The sequence below is a fragment of the Phocoena phocoena genome, chromosome 15 (assembly GCF_963924675.1).
Source record: "Phocoena phocoena chromosome 15, mPhoPho1.1, whole genome shotgun sequence".
NCBI classification, from domain to species: Eukaryota; Metazoa; Chordata; class Mammalia; order Artiodactyla; family Phocoenidae; genus Phocoena; species Phocoena phocoena.
The window spans coordinates 38,306,071-38,322,227 of NC_089233.1; the positions used below are offsets into that span (position 1 = coordinate 38,306,071).

Below are 16,157 nucleotides of genomic sequence, written 5' to 3' on the forward strand. Positions count from 1 at the left end.
TCAGCTTGCCAAGGGCTGCTCCATACCCAAATCTTTGCTCAAAACCGTCTCCTGTCAGTAGGGGTGAGACAACGGAGGAATGGAAGCAATCGTTTTATTGAGGCTTGATGGGAAAATGTATTGATTAGTAAGAGCGGAGGGATAGCTGGAGGGAAGGTAGTGTAACTTGTCTCGTGGTAGAACTTTGGTTTCCTGAAGGTTCTAGAAGGAGCCTTTATTTGCCCTTCCCTGTCTGCAGTGTGAGACCACTGGAGGGTAGAGGACACAGATGTTTGTTCAGTAAAAAAAAAAAAAAAAGGGGGGGGAGTCTGACATGCTGGATTTGACAGCCATTTGGAATATTTTGGAAGAAGTTTATGAGTGTGGTATTTCAGCTGTGCTTGGTGTTTGGCTGCTAGGGGAATTGGCCAGTACTTCCTTGCCTCCTTGGCAAAGCTGAAAAGCTACCTCCAGAGTAACCATGGAACCCCAGGCCTGTATTCCACTTGCTTTAGCTTGAGAGCTCCCACCTGAAGGAAGATAGTGGTGAATTTTGCTTTATGTGTGGTTCCCTAATGTCGAAATTTTCTTGACAGTTGAAGTTTTTAGAATGGAAATTGATTTGCAGTCAAAATTATAGTACTCAGCGGTTTCAGTGCTTGCTTCATCTGGAGGTGGTTTTTCTTTGAGTAACAGAATTTTGTTAGCTTTTAAATAATTTCTGATAGCTATCTCTCATTTTTCAGCTGTTGCACTTAGTTTTGTTTGTGGAAGCTATATATTTTTAAAGAATTATACTTGCTATTTAAAAGAGTGAAGGAAGCAAAAGTTGTCAGCTTTACAGTGATAGCAATTTTAGCTGCAACTTTGGCTTTTGGAACTTGTTTCCCTACCTCTGGATTCCCCACGTAACCAACATGTGTAAACTACACATGACTTCGGAGTAAGCATAATGAAGGAGAAAAGAGCTTTGGCATGTAGCCTTCAGTCAAAATGAAGATAAACTCCAGCCTAGACAGTCCCCTCATGGCTCTGTCACTGGGATACTGAAGGAAATTTTGTTAAGAGCATGGCTGCACTTTCTGAGACTCGGACCCAGGAGTCAGGCACGGCGAGCCTCTCTCATGTGCCTAAAAACTAAAATGTTGAGTGTTTTGTAACCCATGAAGATTTTTTTGATCTCGTTTTGAACACACTTGTAGTTTGAGCTTAAAGGAGTTCCTGAACTCCATCATTCTTTGTTTGCTAGTCGTACTTGTGACCAACAGCTTGGGTTCCCAAGGTGTCTCCTCATTGGGCTGTTGGGTTTTCTTAACTTGCATTCTCTGACTTATTAGCCTGACCCTCAGCATCCAAACGTCCCTGTTGCTGTTTAGATGATCAGAGGCAAGGGTGGGGGTGGGGGTGTCCCTGTACAGGATCCTCTACTTAGGATTTAGATGAGAAATAAGCACTGCTAATTGTTCTGTACGTGCTCACAACATGTAATAGCACATCAGACGAAATCTTACTGGTAACACAAATAATTTGTTTTGTTAAAAGAGCCTTTTGGTTTTCAAATGGGGCAAGTGAATGGTCCAGTCTGTGTTCCCAGTTACGTGTCCAGAGCCATTTAGCAGGTTAGGAGAATGTTTGGAGAATTGCTTTGGCTCTGAATCAGCCTGTTCTGCTTTATTTCCTTTGGTATACAAAGAGCTACACAAAGCCAGGTGTTAGGTTATGTTGTAATTTCCAAAACCTCGTTTTTCTCTGTTCTTTCTTTTTCCTCTTTTTGTCTCTGTAGCATCTTGAGTAGTCATGGCTGCAAGAAGGAATGCATGGAAACTTGCTGCTATCAGTGATACTTTTGTTTCCTGGCCTCTTCCTTGCCACCCTCTCACCCCTCATGTTTTCACCGAATAAACATTTCTTATGTGACTAATGCAATAATAAAACTGACAAAAGCTAAATAATGAAAACATTACTAGTCTATTTCTGGTTCTGTAAGAGATATAAATCATTACACTTAAATGCACCTGTTCTGAGTGTCATATAGTCATGACGGTATCAATAAAAGGAAAATAAGGCTTCTTAGCCATATTATTTTAAAATTTTCTTATCATAGTTAATATCTAAAAAAGTACTGTTTATTTTGATGACAGCTAAAACACCAGGTCACAGTGCTTCCTACAAATGGGTTGATGTTCATGTGTAAATTTTTGTTTCTTTCTCACAGCGCATGGATTTAGGAGAATGTACCAAAATCCACGATTTGGCCCTCCGAGCAGATTATGAGATTGCAAGTAAAGAAAGGGACCTCTTTTTTGAATTGGATGTAAGTTTTATTTTGTGTTAATTATTCCCTACTGTGAAGAGCCAAATACGGCACTAACAAGAATAATGTAACCTATGTAAGTTATGAAGCAGAATAATGAAATAGATGTCATTCCACCGCTCTCTGGCTGGGAGCTAGAACGTGGCCAGTACTGATTTGTGTCTGTGTGTCTATCATCCCTATTTGGTTCTATGTTTTGTATGTATCATTTTCTTTAAAAATGTTTCTTATTACGTATTTTATGATTCCTTGAACATTGTGTTTATTCTTCTCTTTGAGTCTTATAAAAATGGTTTCATAGCATAGGTAATCTTTAATAACTTTTTTCCTTCAGTATTATGTTCCAGTTTACATATTTTGTTGAGTATGGTTTGTTTGTTTTCATTGCTGCTTGAGTATTCCCCAAACTATCCATTTTGTGTTCATAGACAATTGGGTTGATACTAGTTTCTTTTTTAAATTTTTTATTCTTAAACTATTATGAACAGTGTTATAAATGTTATTGAATATCTTCTTGGTGCACGTGTACAACGGTTTATCTAGGGTATATTCCTAGGAGAGGAATTGCTGGATTGTAGGAGAGGCACGTTTATTCTTGAAAGATCTGTAATGTTGTCTTTTTCTTTTTTCTCCCTGTTTGAGAATGTGTATCAGTTTACAGCCCTAATAGCAGTGTACACATCCTCACTAACATTTGGTATTGTCAGACCATTAAATTTTTGCAATTTAATGGTTATAAAATGTCATTTCATAACTTTATTGTCATTTTTGCCTCCCAAAGGAGCCTTTTTTAGACCTTTTCCCATAATTTGTCTACTTCCCCGCCATGAAATTTTGATACCACAGATACCCAGCATATCAGTTTATGTGATCCTTTCCAGGCCACTAACCATTGTAATATCTAAGATTTTTTTCACTCTTCATGACAAGTTTTCATCCCTGTCCCCATTGAGAATGCATGATTGTCACTCCATTCTATTTATTTACATTTTTTTTTTTTGCCGTGCTCTGTTGCTTGTGGGATCTTAGTTCCCCGACCAGAGATTGAACCCAGGTCCCCTGCAGTGGAATCGCTGAGTCCTAACCACTGGACTGCCAGGGAATTCCCATGGAGTCACTCTGTTTTTTCTTTTTCCAAGTCCTCCATCCCTGGTTGGACCAGAGGTCAGTGAGGGGTTTGATGCCATTCAGGTTCCTCAGTGAAGACTGGGAAGGCACTGAGCTTGGTGGGAGGAAGTCAGAGAAAAGCAAAACCAAGGAAAGACTTTTTTTTTTTTCTGCCAATGGACATTTTAGAGATATATTATAGCTAGAGTCAATTCTACTTAAATCAGTAATCTTAAAAAGTGATTAAAATTATCATTTCTTTTTCAAGTACAGTCTTCAACATCAGCGTTGAATCTTTGAATTAACTAAAAATGCCTTTAGCAACAAACAGCTCAACTAATAGATGGGGCTTGGAGATGAAAGTTTTTTTTATTGTGAGTTTAAATTCTTCAGTACCTGAAAAACACTTATGTAAAGAGACCATTACCTTGGGATATCAGAAAGAGTTAGATACACAGATGTATAGGTTAAATTTTCAATTTTAGTAACATAATTTTTTTGGATCACAAATCTAAGCATTTCTGCTACATGAGAATGTCAGTGTACTTTTTAAATGCCCTGATGAATTTATGCTGAAGAATAGATGAATAGAAGAAATTTAGACTACAGAAAGACTGAAACATATACGGTAATTTAGTATTTTATGAAAGGCATGTGTTCAGCCACTGTGGAGATGAGTTTTTCCATGAACACTATTAGGAACTATGGATTAGCTAGTTGGGGGAAAAACCAGGTTGGATCCCCCAAAAGAGAATTTTGTTCTGTCATCTTGACATGTTATAAAGCCTAGAAGCTATAAGGGAAAGATGGATACATTTTTCTGAGTAGGGACTTAAGATATTAGCATATCAAAAATTCCTATACATAAAATAAGAATTCAACTGGGACAAAATATTCGCAGCACATATGACGAAGGGCAAGTATCCTTTGTGTATAGAATTCATCATGATTGAGAAGAACTGTAACAATAGCTGAATAGAAAATGGGCGAAGGATAGAAAAGGACACTTTCTGGTAGGCATCTAATCCTATGGCAGATACTCACCCTCACTCATAGCTAAGGAGATGGAGAGTTAAGTAATCCTGATACACCTCCTGGATAATTGAGCATCTGAAGATGTGAAAGCACATCCCAGCAGTGCTAGTTCTGAGAGTATATCTGACCGATACTTTTGCATATGTACAAAGATAAATTTGCTCCAGAATATTCCTGCAGCATTAGAGCTGCAGAAAGCCAGAACACTGTAGGCTTCTTCAGTGAGGGCTTGGCTAAGTCATTGCTCTTCTTTACAATGGAATGATGTATAGCTATGGAAAGAGGATTGAGTTCAGTGTGGTTCAGTGTATGTTGTTGTGAAATTATCTTCAAGATAAAGAGGAAAAGCAAGTGTGATACGATGGCTTCTGCAGTGTGATTTTTAAAAAGGAAGGACATTTATACCCATTGACGTACCTAGATGTACGAGTAGTTTTAGAAGAAACCAAGAGATTATGAACATTCTTGTCTTAGTTGGAGGGCTCAAGTGGGTCACGAGACCTTTTTGTATTGTGAAAATTTACCATTTGCAGGAATACCTTTTCCTGTTAAAGAGGTAATCACCTGTTCTTTCAACTCCTTAAAAATCGTATTTGACCTAACAGATGGCTCATGTTGAAATGTTTGATGGCTAGTGCTGTAAACCTACGCAGGAGGCCTCCTGTCCTGAAGAACGAAGGGTGACTTGGAGCAGCTGTGTTTGTGGGAGGGCAGTCTTGTCAGGTGGTCTTAGCATGTCAAATGCTTGTATACACTTGTTCCAGAACTCTGCTGGGACTGTATCTTAGTGATATGTGTTAATGGGTACACAGAAAAGGTGCCCATTGCAGCTTTCTTTGTGAAAGTAAAAGACTGAAGTAAAAAGAGGAGGATGTACTGGAACTGTTTATTAGTGGGGGCTACTTGCGTAAGGTGTGGTCCTGCCACACAGTGAGTGGTGCTTTGTGGAGCGCTAAGCAGGTACCTCTGGGTGTTAGGGAGAGTTTACCATAAAAAGGTTTTTTAAATAATGGCTTTAAGATATAATTCACAAGCCATAAAATTTACCCTGCCTTAAAATTTTTAACATATATATATATCAGTAGTGTTTAGATATGCATGGGTTTATTTATTTTTTAATTTTATTTTTGGCTGCGTTGGGTCTTCGTTGCTGTGTGAGGGCTTTCTTTAGTTGTGGCGAGCGGGGGCTACTCTTCGTTGTGGTGCACGGGATGGGTTACTTTGATAGAGGTAAATGTGGCCTGACTTTAAAATACCAAAATAAAATAACTTTTTTTCCCCTTAGTTATGCAGAATAAACTTAGAAGGAAAAAATAAAGTGCTTTTCCAGAATATAGATTTGTTAAAAGAATTTGATAAAAATCCAATTTTTAAATCTCTTTGGTAGGAAACGTAACTGTTACAGATTCCAGGTGAAAAGTCTTCCCTTTCCATGTGACTAGCCATCCAGTACCTGTCTTCAGAGGTCACTTGTATCTTTCAAAGATAGGCCATTCAGGATGAACAGATATATATATATGTATGTATGTATGTATAAATATATATATGTATGTATGTAGGTATATATATGTATATATGTATATGTCAGAAAGGCTAGTTGTGATTTTTCTTGTCAAAATTGCAATTTTGATAAATCAGAACACCTCAGAAGCTTTTCGGCCAGGTGTGGCCAGTGGGCTGACTCTTGCTACCACTGACCTGTTGCTGCCTCCTGATGACCTGCTGTTGGTGCTAGGCTCCTAGCCTGCCACGTACGTAGCCTGTGGACTGTTCAGTTCCCAGGCGTGGGACCAGCAGCTCCCATGTTGAGGTTGGTTTCTGGAGAGACTACAGTGTAGTCATCGCTGTTGGAAGATGGACACAGGTTTTGTTTTCACAAGTTGTGAACCATCGCTAAATCATGACTTGTTCTGATTTTTCTTAATAACTTGTATTTATGTATCTCACCAAGTGTTTTGGTAGAATATCTTCACTGTTGACAGTGAATCTGTGAGGTGAGCCAAACATTTATCTCCAAAGTCTCTGAAAGTATAATAAGATTGATGCCAGAATTAATGCAAGCAGCACCAAGTGATGCTGGGAGAGGAATCATTCCGTTTAGCAGATCAGTCAGGGATATTTAGGAGCTATTTTTATCTAGGTTGTGTTAGAAAGACAGCTGACAAAAAAAGTACAGCATTTATTTTGTCTTCATATTGAAAAAATTAAATATATTATTAATGTAACAGGCATTTGAATTATATTTTAAGCCATGTTTATCATACAAGGTTTTTTTTTTAATTTATTTTTGACTGCGTTGGGTCTTCGTTGCTGCGTGTGGGCTTTCTCTAGTTGCAGTGAGCAGGGGCTACTCTTTGTTGTGGTGTGTGGACTTCTCATTGCAGTGGCTTCTCTTGTTGCGGAGCACGAGCTCTAGGTGCATGGACTTCAGTAGCTGTGGCTCGCAGGCTCAGTAGTTGTGGTGCACGGGCTTAGTTTCTCCACCGCATGTGGGATCTTTCCAGGCCAGGGCTTGAACCTGTGTCCCCTGCATTGGCAGGTGGATTCTTAACCATTGCGTCACCAGGGAAGTCCCTCGGTAAATCTTTTATAAGAGGTCATCAGCCCTTTATACTACTTTCAGATATTTATAGACTTTGAGTCCCCTCTCAGCAATTTGTAAGAAATTGTCCTAGAATAATAATTGCCTATGTATGAGAAGACTTAAGATGTTTATTGCATCATTTTGGATTAGTGAAAAGTGAAAAAATGCAAATGTGTATTCATTGTGGAATGGTTATAGTTGTGTTAAAATACAGTGAAACACAGCTATAGATACAGAAAATGCGTGTATTGATGTGAAAAATGAAAAAAGCTTGAAAAACTCCTAAATGGAGTAAAAATTGTTTGCTTTTATATGCGTTTTGATACAATTTTAAAAGGTATATACCAAGCTCTTAAGTGACTATTTCTTAGGGGAGGAGAAAGAATTATGCTTTCTTTTCTTTTTTTTCTTTTTTGACTCATGGTGTTCAGGATCTTAATTCCCCAACTAGGGGTGGAACCAGCGCACCCTGTAGTGGAACCACGGAGTCCTAACCACTGGACCGCCGGGGAATTCCAAATTATGCTAAGTCGTGAAAAGTTATTAGGTCCAGTCAGGTTGCTAAAATAGTAGGCAGAAATGAAAATTTAAAGGTATTTCTACCTTGTAACTTACTTCTACAAATCTCTTATCTTAAGGAAGTACAGTGGCCTCTTAAACAACACAGGTTTGAACTGTGTTGGGTCCACTTACATACGGATTTTTTTTTCAATAAATACATACTACAGTACTACATGATCCATCGCTAACCCCCTCATTGTTCAAGGGTCAACTGTGATTGAAAACACAGGCAAACACTGGTACACAAAGATGTTTGTGGTAGCTAGCATTGTTTACAAGATTGAAAAGTTGGATGCAACAAAAAAGGCTTAATGATGAATGAGCAAATTATGATGCACTCAAATGGTAGACTGTGCCCTTGAAACGTTGTGACACCTGTTCAATGACTTAAAATTCCTTAGGAAATCATGAGAAAGACAAAGATAAAATTGTGTATACTGAAGATTTCTGTGTGCTCTCCTTGGAAGCGTGTGGCTGAATCAGAATTCATTGACTATCATTGAAAACGCCAAAAGCCCCCTTTCCCTGTGCCCCTCCCGCTCCCTGGAGGCAGTCCCTTACCACAGCTTTAAGGTGGAAGGAGGCAACAGCTTGCTGCTCAAATGCCACAGGCTGACCTTGGATGGTCAGGGTTTTTTGTTTGTTTTTTGGTTTGTTTTACCATGGAGAATCTCATACATCAAAAGGAGGTGTAACAGTATAATGAATCTCCATGTACCCATCACTCAGCCTCAGGAATGATCAGCTCAGGACCAACTGTGTTTCATCTTTGTGTACCCACTTCTCACAAATCTCAAAACAAACCTCACACATCCTGTCATCTCATCTGTAAATATTTCAGTGTTGCCATTGGCTTTTTTTTTTTTTTTTTTTTTTTTTATGCGTTACGCGGGCCTCTCACTGTTGTGGCCTCTCCCGTTGCGGAGCACAGGCTCCGGACGCGCAGGCTCAGCGGCTATGGCTCACGAGCCCAGCCGCTCCGCGGCACGCGGGATCCTCCCAGACCGGGGCACGAACCCGTGTCCCCTGCATCGGCAGGCGGACTCCCAACCACTGCGCCACCAGGGAAGCCCTGCCATTGGCTTTTGAAGTTCTCTTTACTCTGCATACAAAGATCTGGTATTATATTTGGTTATGACAGAATCTCCTTACTAGCATGTTGTTTGTTGTTGTTTTTTTTTTAACTGAAATAGAGTTGATTTACAATGTTGCATTAGTTTTTTGTGTACAGCAAAGCGATTCAGTTATACATATATATAAATTCTTTTTCAGATTCTTTTCCATTATAGTTTATTACAAAATACTGAATATAGTTCCCTGTGCTGTACAGTAGGACCTTGTTTGTCTATTTTGTATATAGTAGTTTGTATCTTATTAGCATTGTTTCTAAAAATACATTGAGGAAAAATATAAACATGCAGAAGTAAACAGAATAATATAATGAGATCTCTGGGTTTCATCTCCCAGTTTTCAGTGATTGTTGACGTGAAGACTCTTTGTTTTATTTTTTTTTTTATTTTATTTTATTTATTTATTTTTGGCTGTGTTGGGTCTTCGTTTCTGTGCGAGGGCTTTCTCCAATTGCGGCGAGTGGGGGCCACTCTTCATCGCGGTGCGCGGGCCTCTCACTGTCGCGGCCTCTCCCGTTGAGGAGCACAGGCTCCAGACGCGCAGGCTCAGTTGTGGCTCACGGGCCCAGTTGCTCCGCGGCACGCGGGATCCTCCCAGACCAGGGCTCGAACCCGCGTCCCCTGCATCAGCAGGCAGACTCTCAACCACCGCGCCACCAGGGAAGCCCGACGTGAAGACTCTTATTTCATCTTTATTCTTGTCTTTCCACACTGGATTATTTTACAGTAGTTCCTAGACCTAGAATTTCATCTGTAAGTACTGCAAATAGTACATCTAGAAGATAATTTTATTTAAAGTATTGGTAATTTAAGAAATAATTTTTTAACATTATCTAAGTCCTCAAATTTCCCAGACTATCTCAAAAAGTATTTTTTTTACGATCATTTGTTTGACTCAGAATTCAAAATAAGAGCCACACATTAGGATGTATTGTAAGTCATTTTAAATCTGTTTGAAGAAATTAATTTTTAAGTGTCTCATATCCTGGATTTTGCTGATTGCATCCTTATAATGCAGTCTTTTTAATGTGTTTTCCTTTATCTTTGAAACTTCCTATAACCTGGGAGTTAGATCTGGAAGCTTGACGGTCAGAATCAGGTTCTCGTTTGACAGAGTAGTGCAGGGGCTGGGCCGGGCACTGGCTGGTGCGTCACCTCGGGTGGCAAAACGTCTGTGGAATTGGGTGGCACAGGCAGCCTGACCTGGTTGCACAGGCCCCCATCAGCCTTTGGCCTCATGCTTCAAGCAGCAGTTGAGGATTATTGCCTAGATCAGTTATGTCACTAGGGTTACTGCTTGTCAGTTGTTTATTTATTTATTTATTTGGCTGCATTGGGTCTTAGTTGTGGCACACAGGATCTTTCTTGGAGCGCACGGGCTCTTTTTTGTGGCGCATGTGTTCAGTAGTTGCAGCACACAGGCTCAATAGTTGCAGATCGCAGGCTCTCCAGTTGTGGCATGCAGTCTTAGTTTCCCCACAGCATATGGAATCTTAGTTCCCTGACCAGGGATTGAACCTGCATCACCTTCATTGGAAGGCAGACTCTTCACCACTGGACCACCAGGGAAGTCCTGTCAGTAACTTAAAAACATGTAAAACACTCACGTGATTAAGAGTTTGAGATATGAAAGGTATGTTGTGAAGCCTGCCTCTTTCTCTGTTCTTTAGCCCCCTGGTTGGCCCCAGAGGTAACCAGTTGTTCGGTTTCTTCTCTTTCCTTCAGAGGTTATGTGGATACCTGAGGGACATGTATCTCTACTTTCTATTTTATTTTATTTTTATAAATTTTATTTATTTATGGCTGTGTTGGGTCTTCGTTGCTGTGCACAGGCTTTCTCTAGTTGTGGTGAGCGGAGGCTACTCTTCGTTGCGGTGTGTGGGCTTCTCATCACAGTGGCTTCTCGTTGTGGAGCACAGGCTCTAGGTGCGCAGGCTTCAGTAGTTGTGGCACGTGGGCTCAGCAGTTGTGGCTTGCCGGCTCCAGAGTGCAGTATCAGTAGTTGTGGCACATGGGTTTAGTCGCTCCGCGGCATGTGGGATCTTCCCGGACCGGAGCTCAAACCCGTGTCCCCCGCATTGGCAGGCGGATTCTTAACCACTGCGCCACCAGGGAAACCCTCTATTTTTTTTTAAACACAAATAGTAGTCTGCTGTACACATGCTCTATACCTGCCCCCCTTCCCTTTTTTTTGGTTTAAGTTTTCAGCATATCTTTGAGATTATTTCCTATTGTATAGTGTACTTCATCCTTTTGTGTCTACGTAGTATTCCACAGGATGTTTGTCTGTTTTATAGGACCATGCCCTGTTGATGGTCATAGTGCTGCATTGCACATTGGCACATTGTGAGTGTATCTAGGAAAGATCCCTAGAAGCGGGACTGTTGGCCCAGAAAGGATGCGCTTTTGTCGTTTTGGTAGTTAGTGTCACGGAGTTCTCCAGAGGGGTGTATGATCCCACCAGTGATGTGTGAGAGTTCCCATTTTCACATCTTTACTAACAGAGCAGCGAGTTACCAAACTTTCAGTTTTTGCCAATCAGAAAGGTGTAAAAAGGTATTTCTTTGTGGGCCTGACAGGGTTGTCATAAAGGTGTTTCTCTGTGTAGGTGTTCACTGCCTAGACCCTCAGCTTGGGCTGATGGCTGAGACCTCTGGCACTTTTCCACCCCAAATTCAGGTTATCTGGGAGAAAGTGCCTCACCATTGGCTCCTTCTAGCCCAGTACAGCCTCATTCTGACTGCACCAGGGCCGGGCCTTGATTTCTTGAGAGTGTTATGGAATTCCCTAGGAGAGGGAATTGGTCATCTCTATAGATACATCTCAAGTTTTTCAACTTGAACACAGACACACAGAACATTAAGGTTACAGGGCAGCCCATTTCTTCAGTGTTCACATGTGGAAAATGTAAAGATTTGCTTCTCTCTAATTCAGTGAAAATATGGTTCACTTTTCCCCCACATTGTCTTGCTTTGTGATGTTTTATTTGACAGGTTTCCAGAGCAACACACCATATCAACTAATGGGACCAGTTCTGCTTACACCTGGTCTCTGTAGGTGTGCAGTGTGACAGTCACGCTTTCCCAGTCAGGTCCTGGGTGAGAGTCCTTGTGTGACCCTGGGCGAGTTATTTTGCCCTTTTCTATTTTCTATAAACTGGGCTGGTGAAAACTGCCTCAGAGCTGTGAGGACTAAGTGTAGGTACTTTGGAGTCAAACCACAAGGGGCTTTGCATCCTGATGCCATCGCTCAGGAGTTTGGAGACTGTGCCTCCATTTCTTCATCTGAAAATTGGGTACCTTGAGAGCCCCTGCGTGGCTGTATTGAGGCACACGTTTGCTGTGACTGTTCTGCTGACAGCATGGGCTCCTCTTAGGCTCACTGATGCTGCTAGGCAGGCAGGGTCAGGGAGAGCACCTCATGGTCCTGTGTGTGGACGGACAGCCTCCAGCGGCAGTGAGACCTGTGTGCCCCCTATGCCAGCGGTGTGCCCAGGCCCCCTGAGTAGTTCATGGTTCATCACACCACCCCTGAGTTACAAAGGTGGATAACTTCCTAGTAAGTGGTACCTTGTGATTAGGACTTAATTTTTAGATTTGAGTACTTTTTTTTTTTTTTAATCATTTAAACCTGCTTTTTTTTTTTTTGGCTGCGTTGGGTCTTCATTGCTGCGTGCAGGCTTTCTCTAGTTGCAGTGTGAGGGGGCTACTTTTCATGGCGGTGCATGGGCTTCTCATGTGGTGGCTTCTCTTGTGGCAGATCACGGGCTCTAGGGGCGCAGGCTTCAGTAGTTGCGGCCTGCAGGCTCTAGAATGCAGGCTCAGTAGTTGTGCATGGGCTTAGTTGCTCCGCGGCATGTGGGATCTTCCCGGGCCAGGGCTTAAACCTGTGTCCCCTACATTGGCAGGCGGATTCTTAACCACTGTACCACCAGGGAAACGCTAAACCTGCTTTTTGATTTAGGAACCAATCTGGAATTGAGAAGCACATTGAAGAGAGGGAGGGACAATAGGACAGAGCCATGTTTTAAAGAACATGGCAGTTAAGAGACGTCTCTGCAGTATGTCTAGTCTGTGTTGTGAAGTTTACCATTTAATTTTTAGCTTATCAGATGTCTGAGTCAGTTTATATTTTGCTTCGATGCAGCTGGTTGCCTTGATTGGTAAAAGCACTGGCAGAACTGTCAATGTGTATTCCCCACTCAACCCCTGTTGAGCAGATCCCTGGCTGTGTCAGGTGTGAGATCCCTCTTTTTGGGTAGACAATAGAGGAACTCTGCATCAAAGTCTCAGCACGTGTGCATGCATGACCCTTGCACCTCTCAGGCTGGTCTGTTAGGAGCTGCTGTTCCAGGTGAGCACAGATGGTACGTGACCCGAGTCAGCTCACTGGCGCTCTGATCCTGGCAAGCCCCCACCTTGTCAGCAGAGCTGGTCAACTTGACATACTTCCAGGAAATGCAGTGCATGCATGCAAACAAATGCCAGTCATTGGCTTTCCTGCTCGTTTGATTTGAACATAGTGAAATGTTTATTGAGAATATTTGGGGACCAATGACAGGAAAGAGGTCCTGAGTTCCAAGTGTGCGGAGTGAAATCTGGGAGTTGGCCTTGTGGGCAGTGGGGCTTGGCACCATCACGAGCCTCTTCCCTGTCTTGACCTACTCCCAAGTATGCATTTATTTGAAAAGAGGGGACTGTAATCCTCTCCAGTGTCCCTACTGTCCATTCCAGTGTCACACCAATCCTTGAGGAGTGCTCTGTCCTGACCATATTTGGAGGAAGAGACATAGATTATCACTCCTTGGTCCGTTGGCCTAACTTTCACCTGCCTTATTATCATTTCCACCCAGAACTTTCCTTTCTCTATTTTTCAGCGGTGGATCATTCACCCTGTCTAACCCGGTCATCCACTGCTAACCTCACTTGCTGTCTATGTAACATGATGCTGACTTCAGCAACTTGGGAGGTGCTACTTATCACTGGTCCTAGCCTGACAGTTGGGAGAGTGACGTCCTGTTTGTATGTTTATCTGAAGTTATGTTGGGGCCTTTGACTAATTACGGCAAATTAAGTGCTTAGCATATGTGACTGCTTATTAATTGGTATTTTATTGATTCCCACCAACTCTTTTCAGAGTGTCTTTTCCTTTACCTTTTTGGGTAAGTAGTAACCAGTTTTCCCGCTACTTTAGACGGTGGGCAATAACTAAACGTGTTCACAGCTCTCAGTAACATTTGTTCTATTGTTTTGTTTTGAGGTGGAAGGGGGAACTCTACCCTCAGAACATGAGGGAATAATATTTACGTGGCTCACAAAGACCAGTGAGTACATCATCTGCATCTCCCACGACTCACCAGGAGAGGGCCTCTGACATTAGCTCAGTCCAGCCTTTTCTGACCCTCAGAGACCACTGTTAGTTATGGCCAGGTGTTTTAATTTTCCTCAGAAATTTCTTGGAAACGTTGTTGAGGGATGGGGGTTCTTTTACAAATTTTGGAAATAAATAAATCAGATGAGAAGACATGCTTTTGAGTGGTCATTTGGTTTAACAGAGCCCCTTAATTGAATGTGATTGTGGACATTTTAGCTGTAGTGTAGCTTCAGATCTTCCCACTGAACCTACAGGCTTTAAGAACCAACCCAGGACTGTTATTTCCTATCGAACACGTGAGTTCTGAGGTCGTAGGCATGTCACTGACTGTAGCTCTCTGCCTCTCCTGAGCTAGGCGATGGATCACTTGGAGTCCTTTATTGCTGAGTGTGATCGGAGAACTGAGCTTGCCAAGAAGCGGCTGGCAGAGACGCAGGAGGAGATCAGTGCAGAAGTTTCCGCAAAGGTATGCTGGGGAGGCCTTCACCTCACATTGTTGTCGTAAGAACTGGGCTGCCACCGGCCTAGCAGTCACGGTCACTGCTGAGTGTGCATCTTTGGGGTGGATGGTACCCACTGCCTTGGCTGTTCCCAGTGAGGAGGGAAGGCCGTCGCTGAGCTCTTAGCCCCTCCCCACACTGTGCGTGTGGGTTTTTTTTGTTTGTTTTGTTTTGTTTTTTGGTGTATGTGTGTGCGCACGTGTGCGTATGTTTTAGTTTTTTTTTTTTTTAACATTCCTACATAAAACAGGAAATGAGAAAAGTTAGCAGGGAAATGGTTAAACTGTGGTGCATCCATATCACGGAAGAAGAAAGTAGATCTGTGTGAAATTGGCCTGTGTGTCATCTGGATGACCCTTGTCTCTTCAGTGGAACTCTCTTCAGTGTCTTTTTTCCTTTCAGTTTTATAAAAGCATTTCTTAGGAAATAGACAGTTGCAAACTGGATCAACGGTGCCGTTTTATTTCTGAAAGCAAATCCCAATAATTAGGCATTTTGCTTACAGTATAAGTGTATGCATTTAGACCCATGCATTTTTTTACCCTTACCCAGAAGATTGAACTGTAATAGAAGGCATAAAAAGAGATGGTCTAGAAGCTGACCCACATGATGGTCCCTGCAACCTGTTGGCAGTAACAGCGGTGCCACTGCTTTTATTGGAACGTGGTGCACAGGTCTAGTTATGATCAGTCTCAGTGGTGGTGTTAAGGATGTCGTAATTGTTAGAATTCACATGTCATCAGTGAGGGTTTCCAGCTGTTCTAATATTTTCAGTGGAACAGACCAGAAATGCAACAAGAGAAACACTCGTTTTCTTTGCATTAAAAAATCTGTTGTTTTTAGATGTCTCCTTACCTGATTGTTTCTCTCTCGTAGGCAGAAAAAGTACATGAGTTGAACGAAGAAATAGGGAAGCTTCTTGCTAAAGCTGAACAGCTAGGAGCTGAAGGAAATGTGGATGAATCCCAGAAGATTCTTATGGAAGTGGAGAAAGTCCGTGCAAAGAAAAAAGAAGCTGAGGTTGGTGACAAAAATGTCTTAGAGAGGGAGGAAGTAGTAACTCCAGAGTTGACCTTTTGGGCTAAGATTAAGCCATGCCTTCTTTTTTTGTATACATATTGGGAAGGAGTTGGAAATAAGGTGGTATATTGTCAGGATTGTACGGTTTAGAGTCAGCACACACTGAGGTTTGTGTCTTCACTCTGCCCCTGTGACCCCGTGTGGCCTCAGACTAGGCACTTGCCAGCTCTGCGCATTATTCCCACCTGTAGAGTGCGTCCTGAGTATAACAGTCAGCGGAGGAGTGTTAGTGAGCACCTGCCGTCTGTCCATCTGGCTCCCAGGGAGGGGGCAGCGTGGTGGGTGTTCACCTGGTGTAATTGGGCCAGACTTGCATTGCAGATGCTATGTACAGTGAGGCCTGGTGCTTAGTGACACTGTGTCCTCAGTAGAGAGACCCATGCAGGTTGCGGGTGGTACCCAGGTGGTGTCCGCTAGGCTGCCAGGCCAGGACACACTGCTGTGTGGTGGAGAAGCTGAGTCAGGGACTCAATGTCTGTATCGGTGACAACCGT

The 16,157-nt window shown here is 42.2% G+C and overlaps 1 protein-coding gene across 2 annotated transcripts in view; it reads left to right on the forward strand.

Moving 5' to 3' along the window:
• Nucleotides 1-16,157, forward strand: part of LUC7L (LUC7 like) — a 36,306-nt gene that overhangs the window by 9,470 nt on the left and 10,679 nt on the right. For both annotated transcript variants that reach the window (XM_065892073.1, XM_065892072.1), the window contains exons 3-5: nucleotides 2,195-2,293; nucleotides 14,439-14,549; nucleotides 15,460-15,603. In XM_065892073.1, the coding sequence (XP_065748145.1) occupies nucleotides 2,198-2,293; nucleotides 14,439-14,549; nucleotides 15,460-15,603 (351 nt within the window). In that variant the 5' untranslated portion in view covers nucleotides 2,195-2,197. The remainder of the gene's footprint in view (nucleotides 1-2,194; nucleotides 2,294-14,438; nucleotides 14,550-15,459; nucleotides 15,604-16,157) is intronic.